Source organism: Phoxinus phoxinus (genome assembly GCF_949152265.1).
Source record: "Phoxinus phoxinus genome assembly, chromosome: 19".
Taxonomy (NCBI): domain Eukaryota; kingdom Metazoa; phylum Chordata; class Actinopteri; order Cypriniformes; family Leuciscidae; genus Phoxinus; species Phoxinus phoxinus.
Window position 1 is genome coordinate 6,302,582 of NC_136894.1, and position 15,037 is coordinate 6,317,618.

General features: G+C 37.9%; 1 protein-coding gene across 1 annotated transcript in view; it reads right to left on the reverse strand.

The window, feature by feature from the left end:
- thsd7aa (thrombospondin, type I, domain containing 7Aa) overlaps positions 1–15,037 on the reverse strand; it is a 116,529-nt gene that overhangs the window by 48,180 nt on the left and 53,312 nt on the right. Inside the window, exons 4-6 of the mRNA XM_079589851.1 lie at positions 14,518–14,699; positions 7,077–7,232; positions 4,092–4,295 (exon numbers count right to left, since the gene is read on the reverse strand). Coding sequence (XP_079445977.1) covers positions 4,092–4,295; positions 7,077–7,232; positions 14,518–14,699 — 542 coding nt within the window. The remainder of the gene's footprint in view (positions 1–4,091; positions 4,296–7,076; positions 7,233–14,517; positions 14,700–15,037) is intronic.

Here is a 15,037-nt window from a genome sequence, read left to right on the forward strand (position 1 = left end):
GAAAAACAAATCAGCTGTCCTCATGAATAACTCAATGAGTACATGCTGGGGGAAACGTAATATCAGCTGTACGTCTAGCCCTTATACATCTCAGATGTGTTAAACCTCACCTGCGTCTGACTGTCCCCTGATGGAAAAGAACCAGACAGCCTCTGACATTTCTTCTATTGAGCGCTGTCACATTGTGATGAGTCTGCACGCTACTCTTCTCAAAGTTAATGAGGGAGAGAGAGGGAGTTCAGCTAAATGCAGACTGACTCAGAGGGACTAACAGAGTTAATTTCATTTATACAGGCGCCTCTGTGCCGGTGCCAGAACAACATATTCACCATACCCGTCTGCAAGGCAGGACAAAGAAAGAGGTGACCTTGAACAAATCATATTATTCCTCACTAGAACAAGGTATCTGGACTTAAATGGGTCAACGTGTTGCAGCAAGCCTGTGGCAAGGGAGGAACAGAGTAATGGCCATTGTTTCTTTCAGTTTTTGGATTCTGCACTCTCTGTAGCGCATTCAAATACTAATTGTTCATTTGGGTGTAATGATATGTAAGAATATAATTGGATAATGGAAAATGGATACTTTTAGATTTTACAGTTGTTTGATCATGTGATCTAACAGTACATTAAAACTCTTACATTGTATATGTTGGTCATTTATTGTTATAAATGTACAGTAATGGCAGAGAATAGGCAATATTAAAGACAGTGTCCGCTCAATTTTTCAGCGGCATTGGTTCCAGAAGTATTCTTTTTATTTATTTCTCCCATAGGGATTAAAATATATATAAATATATGTACCGTATATATATATATAAAAAAAAAAAATATCCATGTTTTGCTTGTTTTGACTCTCTGATTGGTGGAATTTTCTGTACAGCATCATGGGTAATGTAGTTTTTCACCACAAATTCCACTGTTAAACCCAACTGTTTATTCATAATGTGGGCTGACGCTTTTAACAGGAGCAAAGGCTTTAGGCTTTATAAGTTATCGTTTAAAAAAAGATTTTCCCATGGAGAAAATGAATCAAGTTTTCTATAGTTCACCCAAAAATTTAAATTCTCAAATAATTTATTCAGCCTCATGTCATTCCAAACCTATTCGACTTTCTTCATTTCATGAAAAACAGAAGAAGATATTTAGATTTTTTTCAAACACATAATGAAAGTCAACAGGGGTCCGGTGTTGTTTGTACAGTAGAAACATCCTTCAAAAATGTTTCCTTTTTTTTATTTACAGAAGAAAGAAAGTCATACAGGTTTGGAATGACATATTTAGCATGTTAATTGAGGCATTTGGGTCCCCAGACAAAATCTGACCCACAAACGGCAGCCCGGATCATTAAATTACCATATCAATGACAAAATCAGCAGTGCTTTGCATCATATTTATACATGCCGGACCAGTCTGACCCACATATACAGTATATTTAAGAGGAGAAAAGTAAGCAGGATGACCTGAAGTAACCTGAATACAGGATGATCAGTTTCTTCAGTTAATAAATTAGTAATCAAACTGTTTAATTAATATACAGGCAGCTACAGCTATAGAATCAGACCGCTATACTGTATAAAGTACAATTGTTACACATGGCATGGGTCTCAGGGTAACTGTCTAGGCGATGAGGTTCGATGAGACGTCGCCGTGGTGACAGCTGAGGCACAGACAGTATGACACCTTCAGTTGGTGTGAATGGGATGCTTGATTATGAGCCTTGCAAAACTGATTGAGTTATACACACACACACACACGCACACACACACACACACACACACACGCACACCGCCTCTCTCTCTCTGTCTCTCTCCCCCGAGTCCTCATTAGCGATGTGAATGCTGAGGTTCTGGAATGTCGCAGTAATTGCCATGTCCGCACACTGAAATTTACTGGAACAAGCAGCAAAATGTGAGGATGTAAAATACAATTATAGTGCGCGCTCATAATTGATTCATTAATGCAAGCCGAGTCGTGTCGCACCTCCAGACAAGACATTAACAATAAGGAAAGAAGTCACAGAGTTGCCGGTCGTGTTTTAAAAAGTGAATATTCTACTTTCCCCTCATATCCACATTAATTTAAGGTTAATTATTTTTGATAAGCTCACTGAATGAACCTATTTTACTTCCACATGTTGGCTTTCCACTTGGTTTCTTAAAATATTCACTCAGCTATGCTCTAGTCTCTATTATATGAAATGAATTAGATCGGATGAATCAGGTTTGCGGCACTGAATTTTGCTCCCTCATCAACCAGAGAGAAGTGTTCATCCATAAAATCCCATTAAAAAGAAATTGTTAGCACAACAGAGCTGGGTCATTTCACTTCTCAAATATCTATGAAGTTATAGGCTCTATAAATAATGTAGATCAAAACCAAGACAGACGAGAGGTTTTCCGGCTCTACATAATTAGATATATAAGTGGCTTTGGATAAAAGCTTCTCAAACAATGTAATAACTCTCAAGCCAACCTTGAGCAATATTAGGTTATTTGTGCTTTATGTTCTTCATGTTTGTTTGTGTGTGCTACCATTCAAAAGGTAAGATTTTTTGTTGTTTTAAAAAGAAATCCCTTATGCACACCAAGGCTGTATTTATTTGATAAAAAATAAATACAGTTAAAACAGTAATACTGTGAAATATAATTACCATTTAAAGTAACTGTTTTCTATTTTAATATATCTTAAAACGTACCGGTAATTTGTTCCTGTAATGAAAAGGCTGAATTTTCAGCATCATTAATACGGCCTTCAAAAATCATTCTAATATGCTGATTTGCTGCTCCAGAAACATTTCTTATTATTATCAATGTTCTGTGGAAACTGTGTTAATTTTTTGTCAGGGTTCTTGAATAGAAAGTTTAAAAGAACAACATTGATTTGAATTAGAAACCTTCGGTAACATTAGCAATGTTTTACTGTCTCTTTAAAAACAAAAAAATAATAATAATAATAATCGTACTGACCCAAACTTTTGAACGGCAGTGTATATGTTTAAAAATTGTTTACTTGTTTGTAGTTGTAAATAAAATATGAAAGTTCTGTTTTTTTTTTTGTTTTTTTTTACCTTTTAAAATACTTAAAATAAATTAAAATAGAATGGTATGGGGATACCAAAATTCTAAAGATCAAAGTGCACAACAAATACAGTTACTGTATCCTAAAATAATGAACTGATTCTGAACTGCTGGAATATACTGTCACTAATTCCAGTCTCACTTCCTACATGGGCCATCTGACCAATCAGAGCAGAGTATGCTCTCGGAAAGGAGGGGTTAAAATAGACTTGATTCTTTATCGAAGTATTTCAGACACTGTGAGAAAAGAGGTGATGCTGCAATGTATATTCTCATAAAATGAAAGTGTTCTTTGACCTTGGATGCGTGTAAACCTATTGCAGGAGACCTCCAAAACAAAATTAGGAACCTTTAAAATAGCATGATAGGGGCACTTTAACAAAATGCACATTATAAACAGATGTCCCAAAAACAGACGTTAAAGCAAAAACGTTTTACAACTGTCCCCGGTGTCCTCTCTTTCAGTATATTGAGGCATCAGTGTCACCTATTGGTCACAGATCCAGGCATGTGCTTGTCCCCAGGTAAACGGTATTTTTCTCTGATCTCACAGATGGTGCTGGTGTTGGTTTCCCTAGCCTCTTTGTACGCAGTCAAGCCAATAACATACAAAAGCTATTGGACAGTATCGTGCCTTTTGGGATGGTTAGACGGTAGACCGCCCCGGCACATGTGGCTTTGTGTTTAGAAGACTAAAAGGCAGCAGTGCCACTTCTGATTGCTCTGAATTTCCCCTCTGGCCACTCTAACAATAGAGAAGTCCTACCAGCCGCCTGTGCAAAAACAGCAATTACGGCATTGGGCATGAGTCCAGAACATAAGCCCTATGGACAGAGTTCAAGAATGGACCCAGCTGTACGAGAACAAAACAATCTGGGTTTGTTGCTGCATTCGACACAGTGCACGCCTGGACATGACCCTTAAATAGAAAATCTATTCAGGCAAAGATTTTTAATTAGTTTGAATAATTATGAAGGATGGAATCAGTACCATGAAGGTGTGCGTATCACGTACCGTCACTGTTGATACACTGTACTTGTGGGTTCTGGGTTCCCGGTCCGCATACTTTGTCATTGTCAGGCACACACTCCTCCAGCTTCACCAGTAGCCAATCATAGCAACTGGGCTCTTCACAGGGAATTGCCTCGGTCAGGTGGGGGCAATTTCCAGTGCCACCTGTGGGCTCATTTATGATTCTCCTTTTCCTCAGTTTGAAACCTGTTGAACAACACAGACGAGACTCAAAGTCATTCTTGAATAAGTTGACTTGACATGATTTAGTGAACAGTCTAAATAATTCATTTGTAGATGTTTATCAAGTCATAATATGCAGTTTGCTTGCTGTTGTTTCTTGTAAATTCAAGCTTTCACGTTCACATAATTCCAAATATATTTGCCATTACTGGTAATTATAAAAGATAATATTATATAGAACAATTTATACATGACCATTAAAAAATATGGTGTCAGATTTAAAAAAAAGCAAGGGCGCATTAAATTACAAAAGTATTCTATTTGTGATGAATGGTGTTTTGAACTTTCGATTCATCAAAGAATTCTGAGGAATTATGGTTTCCACAAAAATAGTAGCAGAACAACACAATGTTTTCAACATTGATAATAAGAAATGTTTCTTGAGGATCATGAGACACCGAAGACTGGAGTAATGATGCTGAAAATTCAGCTTTGCCATCACAGTAAAAAAAAAATACAAAAAAGCAATTTTAAATTGTAATAATGTTTTACAATATTACTGTTTTTACTGTATTTTTAAATCAAATAAATCCAGCCCTGGTGAACATCAATCAACAGACTTCTTACAAAAACAAATCTTACGACCCCACATTTTAGAATAGTAGTGTATATATAATACTGTATATATATTTTTTATAACAATCTTTATGGAAAATGAAATAAAATTAAACAATATTCATTGGGGCACAATTTGTGGACCGAGGAATTTTCCTCTTGATGTTCACTACTAGTCGACACCAAACCTACCATAAAACCATCAACTAGTTGGTGCAGCGCCTTGTGTTAGCCCTCTTAATGCTCACAGTGTGTTATCGCGCAATATTACATATTATTATTACCCAATATTATAATAAACACATCGGGCCATTAAGTGCGCAAGATGACATAAATTACTAGAGCAGCTTATCATAATGAATATTATTATTCTTCCCTTCATTATGACTGCTTTTCACCAAAGGGACTAATGCATGCAGCAATCCATTAATACAGAAGAAGCTTTGACGCCAGGGGTATTCCCATTCAAGGGCAGGGAAAGGGCTCTAGAGGAATAAAAAAAAAAAGGGGGGGGGGGGGGGGGTACTGGACTCATGACCAGCACAAGGTCACCTACATGTACCCAGCCATCACCCTCCCCTCTCTGCCGCTGGTCCCTGGCCTATGGTTTAATCCACATTGCTGTCTGGGGCCGATAAGGTAATGTGGGAGAGGGGGGCCTTTAGGAGAAAGCTGGAGATGCCAGTGTTGTCCCTTTCTCTGATTACTTTTGTCCCGCTCTCTCCTTCTGGCTTTTATTTAATCAGAAGGTCAGTGTAGAGCTCATTGATGGTGTGTAAGAGGATTGTATCACATTCTGTCAGTCAGCCCGGAGGTGTCTGATGGCGTATGCTGCTTCTGTCTCTTTATCAGACAAAAGCAGGACACTGAGTTTCATATGAGCCCCTGCTAATCAAAAAAGACTAAAGGCACAGCCATACAAAAAAAAATCGCATGGGTCATCATCACGTCTAATGTGTACACTGACATATTATTTGGGGCTTTAGGTTGAGATGTCACAGGTAATTTATACTTTATCTCCCATCAGGCTTATTTTTGCAACTTGTTCAGGCTATAACAAAGATTACAGATATTAAAAAAGAACAGTCCCACGGTTATAATAGCATCAATCAACATTCATCACTTTGTAAAAGGCAAGACAACATTGGATTTGGTTGTTGTGCGACATCATACCAAAGAATTTGGTTAACATTGAATTCCAAAATGTGATTTAAAAATATTTTAAATAATGTTATACTTTATTTTATAGAGAAGCAAACAGAAAACAAGTGATATTAAACCTGAATTAAACCCTATTTCTGTATTAAACAAGTGATATTAAACCTAAATATATACTGATGAAAAAGATTGTTATAAATATAATGTTTGACAAATAATATATATATATACACTGTATATAACCACACACACACACACACACATATATATCTGTGCCCTAATCTCCCTGAATAATGAGGGCCCACATACTGTAAAGTGTGTACAAAAAGTGCCATTACATCTATATGGCATGAAGTATGAACTGTGGGCATTTGAAAAGAGTGAGTGGAACACAGATTCAGAGAATTCATCATTAAGATGCATGGCGGAGAATTTCCTCCCATCCTATCCTTTTGAGCCGCTTCATTAGGGAAGAGTCAATATGCATTAGTCATGGCACGGGTCGCTGTCCCAGCCATAATTAACGAGAAAAGCAGCCAGCATGCCAGCACCTTTGCTACACTAGTAACAACTGTCAGCAGCATTCGGTTAACCGCCATCCTGTGAATCTAGCAATTCGGTTCCTTCTAAAGACCATTTGAAGCTCGTGTTAGTCTCTTAGAAGACATCTAACCCTTGATTTGTTTCTCTCTTTTTCGTGACATGTTTTCTTTTTTCGTGGGTTCCTTTTGTTTGTTGTTCCCTCTACAATGCTCCTGGTTCATAAACCTCGGAAACAATGAATCTTCTGCCCCAGTGAGCGGTGATAAGTTTATGGCGGATGCTGATGGCGCAGATAGAGGTGAGAGGTGGGGCGGTGTGAGTTATATGTTGAAAAGGTTCCCTTACACAAATCATGTGATTTACAATGAAAGAGGACACTTTATTGACCTGTTCTGTTTTAGTGAGCTGGGTGAAATGACTTCTACCCATACAAAACTGTAAAAGATGAACTGGTAGTTCATATATAGTTCAAGTTAAGATTGTGCTCACCTTTCTTTGTGGACTGATCCTGGCAGTTTTCAAACGTGCAGGGCCCCCAGGCGCTCCAGGAGGACACCTCACACTCCACAGGACAGGGAATTTGGCAGAGCTGGGTGGTGTTAGGAGAAACGCCCAAACACAGGTCACTGTTTACTGGCCGCGAGGCTGAAGGGACACATACACACACATTATTACAGAGTCCGTATTAACATACAGTAGATGTACCTCATGTGGGAGAAGAATATGCAATATACACACACAAGTAGGCTATATTATTTCCATGGCTTGACATCAACACCCCATACACCCCATTTCAGCAGTGGCGTGTAAAAGTCACTTTGGCGGGTTGAATTTTATGTATAATATATAATATTTTTCAGTTGTAATCTTTTAAAAAGACATCTGAGATAATAAACTGCAATGTAGTGTTGTAAAAAATATAGATGTATTTGATACATATCTATTCTGAAATATCTGAAACACTTCCAACTCCAAACATTTTCAGCAGAATACATTCACAATACCAGCTGCGCTTTCTTGCATAATTTGACTCATTCCCGCAGATTTTGTGCACATAAAGCCACATCTCAGTACTAAATTGAGTTCTTTTTTGTAACTTATTGCGCTTAAACAGTCAAATACACACAAGATAATGTCAAAATGCCATCTTGGCGAGTATTCACGTAGTCAGTAATGTTTTAAGTGAAAGTAAACAGCTGAGAAAGAAAACGCATAACAGTGTATGTGTAACAGTATAATGGATTCGTGTGTCAGGTCTTAAAGTGACAGCAGCCTAATATACCTGCTTCCAAATTATGAGATAATATTAAAAATATCTAATGGCAGTTTTTCCCGATAGTATCTATGTCAAAATGGTGGCCAGTCAAAGTGCTAGGTGGCTAGTAACTTTGGAAAACCAGTAGACACAGTGGCTGGTGAGCAATAAAGTTAAAGTCAAGCCCTGATTATTTCCAAAAAAAAAAAAAGTCTGAAGATGAATTTAAATAATGTTTTTTATATACAGATTTAAAAAATGTGGGCCTGTAAGATTTGCAGGAGTCTTATGCTCACCAATTTATTTAATCAAAAATACAGTTTTTTTTTTTTATATTATTACAATTTAAAAAAACTTTTTGAATATAATTGAAAAAGTCATTAATTCTTGTGATGTCAAAGCTTGAATTGTCAGCATCATTATTCCAGTCTTCAGTGTCACATGATCCTTCAGAAATCATTCTAACATTTTCTTATTATTAATGTTGAAAAAATGTGTGCTGCTTAATATTTTTGTGGGGTTTTTTTAGGATTCTTTGAGAACATAATTTATTTGAAAACATTTGTTACTGTATTTTTTGACAAATTGAATGTGTCTTTGCTGAATCAATTTGATGTGCCGTGGTTATACCAGTATTTCAAATATATTCCTGTTACACTTTTTTAATACTATTTTCAGTAATGTTCTTTACATAAAACATAAATTAAAATGTAATGCAGTATAATGTAAAAATGATAGGGGAATGGGTTCGGGGAATTATGCAAACTGGACTCAAAGTTGTTTTGCCCACAAAAGTACCTAACAAGGTAATGTGAAGTATTTAAATCTGTTTGCAAATTATAAAAATGTAAGGATGAACATCATTCTCATAAGTGCATCTGATTGTACATGTTTTGCTAGACATCTCCCAAGACCCCTTTTGTCCTTGTTTTCTTTTGATCTGTAACAAGCACTCAGTGCAAGTGTGTGTGCAGCTCCGAGCCATAGGTGACTTTCTGCAAGGTCAGTCCATGAACACATCTGCCGTCGATACCCTTTGACGGATCTTCTCTTCATTCACATGCAAATTGCTACGTGTCCAAAAGGTGTTCGCTGTGCGCTTTGAGCCATTTCTAAAATCATTTGGTTAATACGTGCGTGTATGTAGGTTTTCAGTGTAAGCTAAGTGATTGATTGCATGGCCAGTTGTGGAGTCATTAATGATTTATATGAGCTTGTTTTAAACAGAAATTAAAAAGGGTTTTGCGAAGTGCTCCGCTGGGACAAACATCCTTTGAAACGCTCAATTAAGCGAGCTGAATTTACTTCCAAAAGTGACGTAAAAAAAAATAGCTGTCAAAATTGATTGGCAAAAAATGTCAAATTGACTTGCAAATGCAAGTTCCCTTATTCCCACAACCACTCTTGTCTCTATGCACTTTGTATTTGTTATTAGGATGTGATTGTACTGTTGAGGTATTGAAGTGGGTAAAAACCTGTCTGACTTCCAGTCCCTGTTAACCTAGTCTGATTAATGACCCTCTCCTTGTAGGTTGACCTTGTTCAGGTGGCACAATGCTCACTTGGAGGCCAGATGGTCTGCTGTTTGCCCACCCAGGGTTTCCACAACCTAATTATGGCACCAGTATCCCATCAGTCCCTCTGTCCGTCTGACAGCCGCCAACACATTCACCTGCTTGCATCACCATCACCATCACCATCATCATCATCAATAACTCGGGCCTGCCTGCAGGGCAGTGCTGCATGGATGCTCTGTGAGAAAGCCAAGCCGTTGAATATCTCATAAAGATCCGCGACGGGGTGCGACATTGATTATATTCCACAGAGCGACACGGCCGAGCCGAAACGAATGAACACTGTTGTTGTGTTCTGCTCTCTGTGACTGAGATGTGTTAATGGATAAAGATTGCGACAGCAGCTGCTTTCCCCTGTTTTCTAAATGTCTGAAGCCACCCGCGGGGGAGAGGAAATCAAGCACAGCTTCCCCAGGCCCAAGCAGCCGAGCAGGAAACCGGATGGGAGAGAGGAAGACAACAAGCTGCTTTTGATATGTAAAATGCATACTTTGTGTTCATTCTGGCATTCATTACATGGGTTTAGGAATCCATAATCCCAAAATGATTGAAAATGAATTCGGAACGCAAACAATGTTTTCATATTCATGGGGACAATATATTTCACCGACTCTTCACAGGCAAAACAAAACACGAAAATGAAAAATAATAGGTTAGGAGGGATTGATATGAAGTCAGAGGCTTTTTAGCTATGTATAGGTGAATCTCCAGCTTTCATTTCCACTTCCTTGAATTACGTTTAATATGTGTTAGCACCATCAGACACAAAAATAATGTGAAATATTCATTATTAATACAAACAAATCTAATGCTCATATTAAAATGCATTTTCAAACTGTTTAGACCCACATTAAATGAAGGAATCTTTCTAAAAATCCTGAATAATTTCTCTATATTTTGAGTGATTTAGTTGAAAAACAGAGAAAAATAGAAATAATCTTATTTATATATAAAAAAAATATGATTTAAAAACCTATAAATATATATATAAATAAACATATATACCTATAAACATATACAGTATACATATACAATATATATATATATATATATATATATATATATATATATATATATATATATATATATATATATATATATATATATATATAAATATATAGGCCTATATAATACATAAATACTACAATAAACTGATCAGGGATACGCTTTCCATAGAGCGACGCTACTTGCTGCTTAACCACCATAGAACGATGCATCGTTGGAGAAACTAGCTAGTCCTGAATGTTTCCCGAAAAAAAAAAAAAGTAACTTTGTCGCATATTCATTGTTTGAACCGTGTTGGTACCATAATATTGTTAAAGGGATAGTTCACCCAAAAATGCTGTCATTAATTACTCATGCCGTTCCAAACCCGTAAGACTTTCGTTCATCTTCGGAACACTGACAGCTTTCTGTCCCTCCACAGACAGCTATGGAACTGACAATTTGATGCTTCAAAAAGGTCATAAAGAGATCATAAAACTAATCCATATGATTTGAGAGGTTTAGTCCACATTTTCTAAAGAGACTCAATCGGTTTATATGATGAACAAATTGAATTTAGGCTTTTATTCACATTTAAATATTGATCAGCAAACATAGACAGAAGCTCAACCGAACCTGCTTGACGTGCAAGAACAAACCTACGCATGCTGCGTAACACAAGAATGAACCTCACTGGTTCTTGCACATCAAGCCAACATGTTTGAGCTTCCGTTTATCACAACTGATGTGAGTCGATGAATGTTTGTATGTAAAAGCCTATATTCAATCTGTTCAACATATAAAGCTATGGTTCGGGAAACACCAAGTTGTTAAACTATGCTGGTAATGATGGAACTTGCGACCATAATTACTGGAAACACACCCCAGAATAGGTGAGCTATAGGTAAATAGCAGGTGAAATATTGAAATATGAAGAGAACACCTTAAAGATGAAGTGTGACTTTGATATAACCTGTCATGAATATCTGATGGTGTTGACAAAGAGAGACACAGCTGTGAAATAGTAAATTTGTCAAATTAAACTCTTTCTAATGTTACACCATAGTAATGTTTTTTATGCATATTTATGTGCATTTCTAAAAGCTTAATATATATGTTTTAATCTATATAAATTAAGGGGAGTAGGTGATATTGTGAGGTCAACATTTTTATAAAATAATAAATCAAATTCCTCATTGTAAATTTCTGTAAATAAACTAGTAATAATTAAATTTCAAAGTGGACATGTCACTGCTTTAAAAACTAAAGTTGTGGGACAAGTATCAAAGGTTTCTATGTCCTGGCATCACACATGGCACTGGAATAGCAAGGGTGCAGACAATTTCTACACAGGATTTAGCTATGATCCCTGGAACTGAATGACCAGATTAAATCTGCTTAAAGCCCACGGTGTCTGTCCTTGAGTAAACCACCACTCCTGATGCTCTCATTGTCTGGCATCAATGTATATAAATACCTGTGAACAATTCCAATGGCCCAGTGGCAAATCACTAGGAAATGTCCAATCATGTGGAGCTTGAAATTAAATCCTCTCAAATCTGTCTGGAACTCCCAGAAGGGAAAAGTGCCTGATTGATTCTTCATTGATTAAAAGGAAACCAGGTAAATGATTAAATAAAGTAGGGCTGACAATCAATTCAAATATAAACTAAATTAATTGTGTGATACGCAGATTAATAATCAAATTAATTGCATATATCAATATATTTGCTGAGAAGGATGATGGGTAAAACAAAGAAAAGAGCACGAGGCAGAGCTGGCCAAGGTGTGGAAGAGCTTGTAGGGTGTATGTGTGTGTAATGGTATTGTGTATGTGTGAGAGGCAGTGCAGATGTTCTTGCACTGTTCCTTTTCTCTCTCTCTCACACAGTTCTTCCATCTGTCACCGTGTTCCTCGTCAGCGCGCCAGGCCTGTCACCTCCCCCAGGAAGCTGCAGTCGGTGCCATGTGCCTCTCTTAAGGCCACTTTACGGATGGGATTCCAGCACTGTCTGGAAAAACCTCCTCGCAGGCAGAAGGGCTGGAAATCAAGGTCCTGATTCACCAAGATCCACAACAAAAGAACTAATGCAATCTAATGAATTGCTTGAGCACTTTCTGGGAAAAAATGAGCAATGAGCAAATAGCCTCAAGTGCGAACATGAGTAAATAGCCCCAAGTGTGAATAGGTTAATCAGATCTATATTTAAAAAGATAATTTTGCATGTCGTAATATTTGGCAATGCGGTTCACTTGCAGTTCTTACTAAATAGTTTCAATGTGGTGATTTATCACTATCATTCTAAAGTTTAGGGGCAGTAAGATTTTTTTAAACATAATAATTATGTTGTTTAGCAAGGATTAATTAAAGTTATAATTTCAAAACTTTTACATTAATTAACATACAAAATATTAACTAACATTAACAAAAGTTAATGAATGCTGCAAGAAAAATATATTGCTCATTGCCAGTTCATGTTAGGTAATGCATTGACTAGCTTTAACAAATGAGACCTTATTGTACAGTTACCACTGACTACACAGACTATAAGATGCCTATTTTGCTCATCTGTAATACACAATCTTTAATAGACCTAATTAGTAGATATAGCTTAGACATTTTTTCAAGTTTGCACATGTAAACTTTAGTAAAATCACGGCGTAACTGTTAAATACCCTATTGTGAGTTTTAGCCCATATTTAAATGTCTAATTTCAAAAGGCGAGCTGCTTTCTGTGTGCTTTGTCTTTCTGTCTGTAGTGTGACCAAGCCATACGAGCCAATGCCTGCTTGAGGACAGCTGTGGACATTTGAATAAGTTCCCTGAGAGGTCGGCGGTTCATCTCTCAGAGCAGATGGCAGGGGAGTTTCTGTGTCAGTCCGAGAGCGAGCGCGGGACCGGCACCAGCCTTGGCGCACGGCATGAGGTGCTGGCATCTCTCTGTTTCTGTCATATTACTCTAGAGAGAATCTGTGTTTGGGTGTATCTGCACCTGTGTGTATGTCTGTGACGGCATTAGCATTTAAATTCCACAGTAGCTGCCTCATTCATTTGTACGGCTCTGCCTTCTTTATTCCTTAATTTCCCCCTAGTGATCTAATTTCAGCCTTTAAAAAGCAATCCAATTATATGTTGGCTTGAGTTGTACCACAGTGCAAACATCAACTGATCTTTGTCTAACAGCTCGCTTACAGGCACAAGTCTTTACAAGGGCTCTGGTGACTTGAGCCAAAACAGGAAGGGGATTTACCAAACATAACTTCATTCATGTTTATCATCTTAAATCAATACATGTTAACAAGGTACCATCTGTACCATCAATCACATTACCAACTGCCGACTGAAGCTATGAAGTCTACAAGGTAGAGATGTGTCTACCTTCGATTTTAAAATGTATTATTCAAATAGATTCCTTAAGGGCCCTATTTTAAGGATCCGAGCGCATGCTCAAAAGTGCACGGCGCAAGTGCACTTAGGGCGAGTCCAAATCCACTTTTGCTAGTTTAACGACGGGAAAAATGGTCAGGGCACCCGCCGCATGGTCTAAAAAGGTTGTCCCTATTCTCTTAATGAGTAATGAGTGTGTTTTGGGCGTAAGGTGCAATAAACCAATCAGAGTCTCATCTCCCATTCCCTTTAAAAGCCAGTTGCGCTCACGCCATGGTGGATTCGCTATTTACATGGCGGAATTTGCAAACAGAAAAAGTGCGCGAGCAGACATCTACTGGACAAAGTGTACACGCGTTGTGGACCCGCCTATAGGCGCACATTACTAACGCGCTCTTTAAATAACAAAAAAAGATATTGCGCCATTGACTTTAGACCAGGTTTCAGTTGGTCAATGGCGCAGTCTATTTCTGTTGCCTCAAAATAGCAACGCACCAACAATGCGCCTGAACACACCTCGTTTTCGGACCAGCACGCCCATGGGCACACACATGGTCACTAATTCATTTTCTATTTAAACAAAGTTGCGCTGGACATGAAAATGATAACTGCGTCAGGCTGAAACTAGCAAAAAACACTTGCGTCGCGCATGGCCCCGGATTGCGCCATGTGTATGATAGGGCCCTAAACCTGGTCAGTGAAACGCGGTGAATTTGCTAGTTTTGTTACCGTCTTTGTTCTTGAGGGAGCTGAGGTTAGACGATGTTTCGGTGGGGGCTTGAACGCAGTAGACCTCTCTGGTTTGAACCCCGCCTCCACAGAGCCCTGTCTGGTTGCTCCGTCGACGGTCCTGTTGGCTGAGGAGCACGTCCACCCTGCAGTCGCTCCACTCGGTGGCTCTCCAATTATACCTGTGGAGAAAGAGGCAGTGTTTGATGTCCTATTAATTTATCCTCTGACGGATAGAGAATTGGAAACAGAGTGACGCTTGTGTTTATTCCTTTCACATAAAAATAAACTGTACTTTGGTCTGTCCTTTGGAGTTATAAATACAGAAGATTTTAAATAGACCAATCAGAAGCCATGTCAGTCAGAATGTGCACTAAGGTCATGGCTTTATTGAGCTTCATTGAGTTTGATAGCTTGGCTGCTTTATTATGTTAGCAAAAGAACATCAGTGAAACAGCATCAAAAGCTGCGCTATGGATGGAAATGTTGCAACATTTGAGAACAACCATTAAGAAAAGAA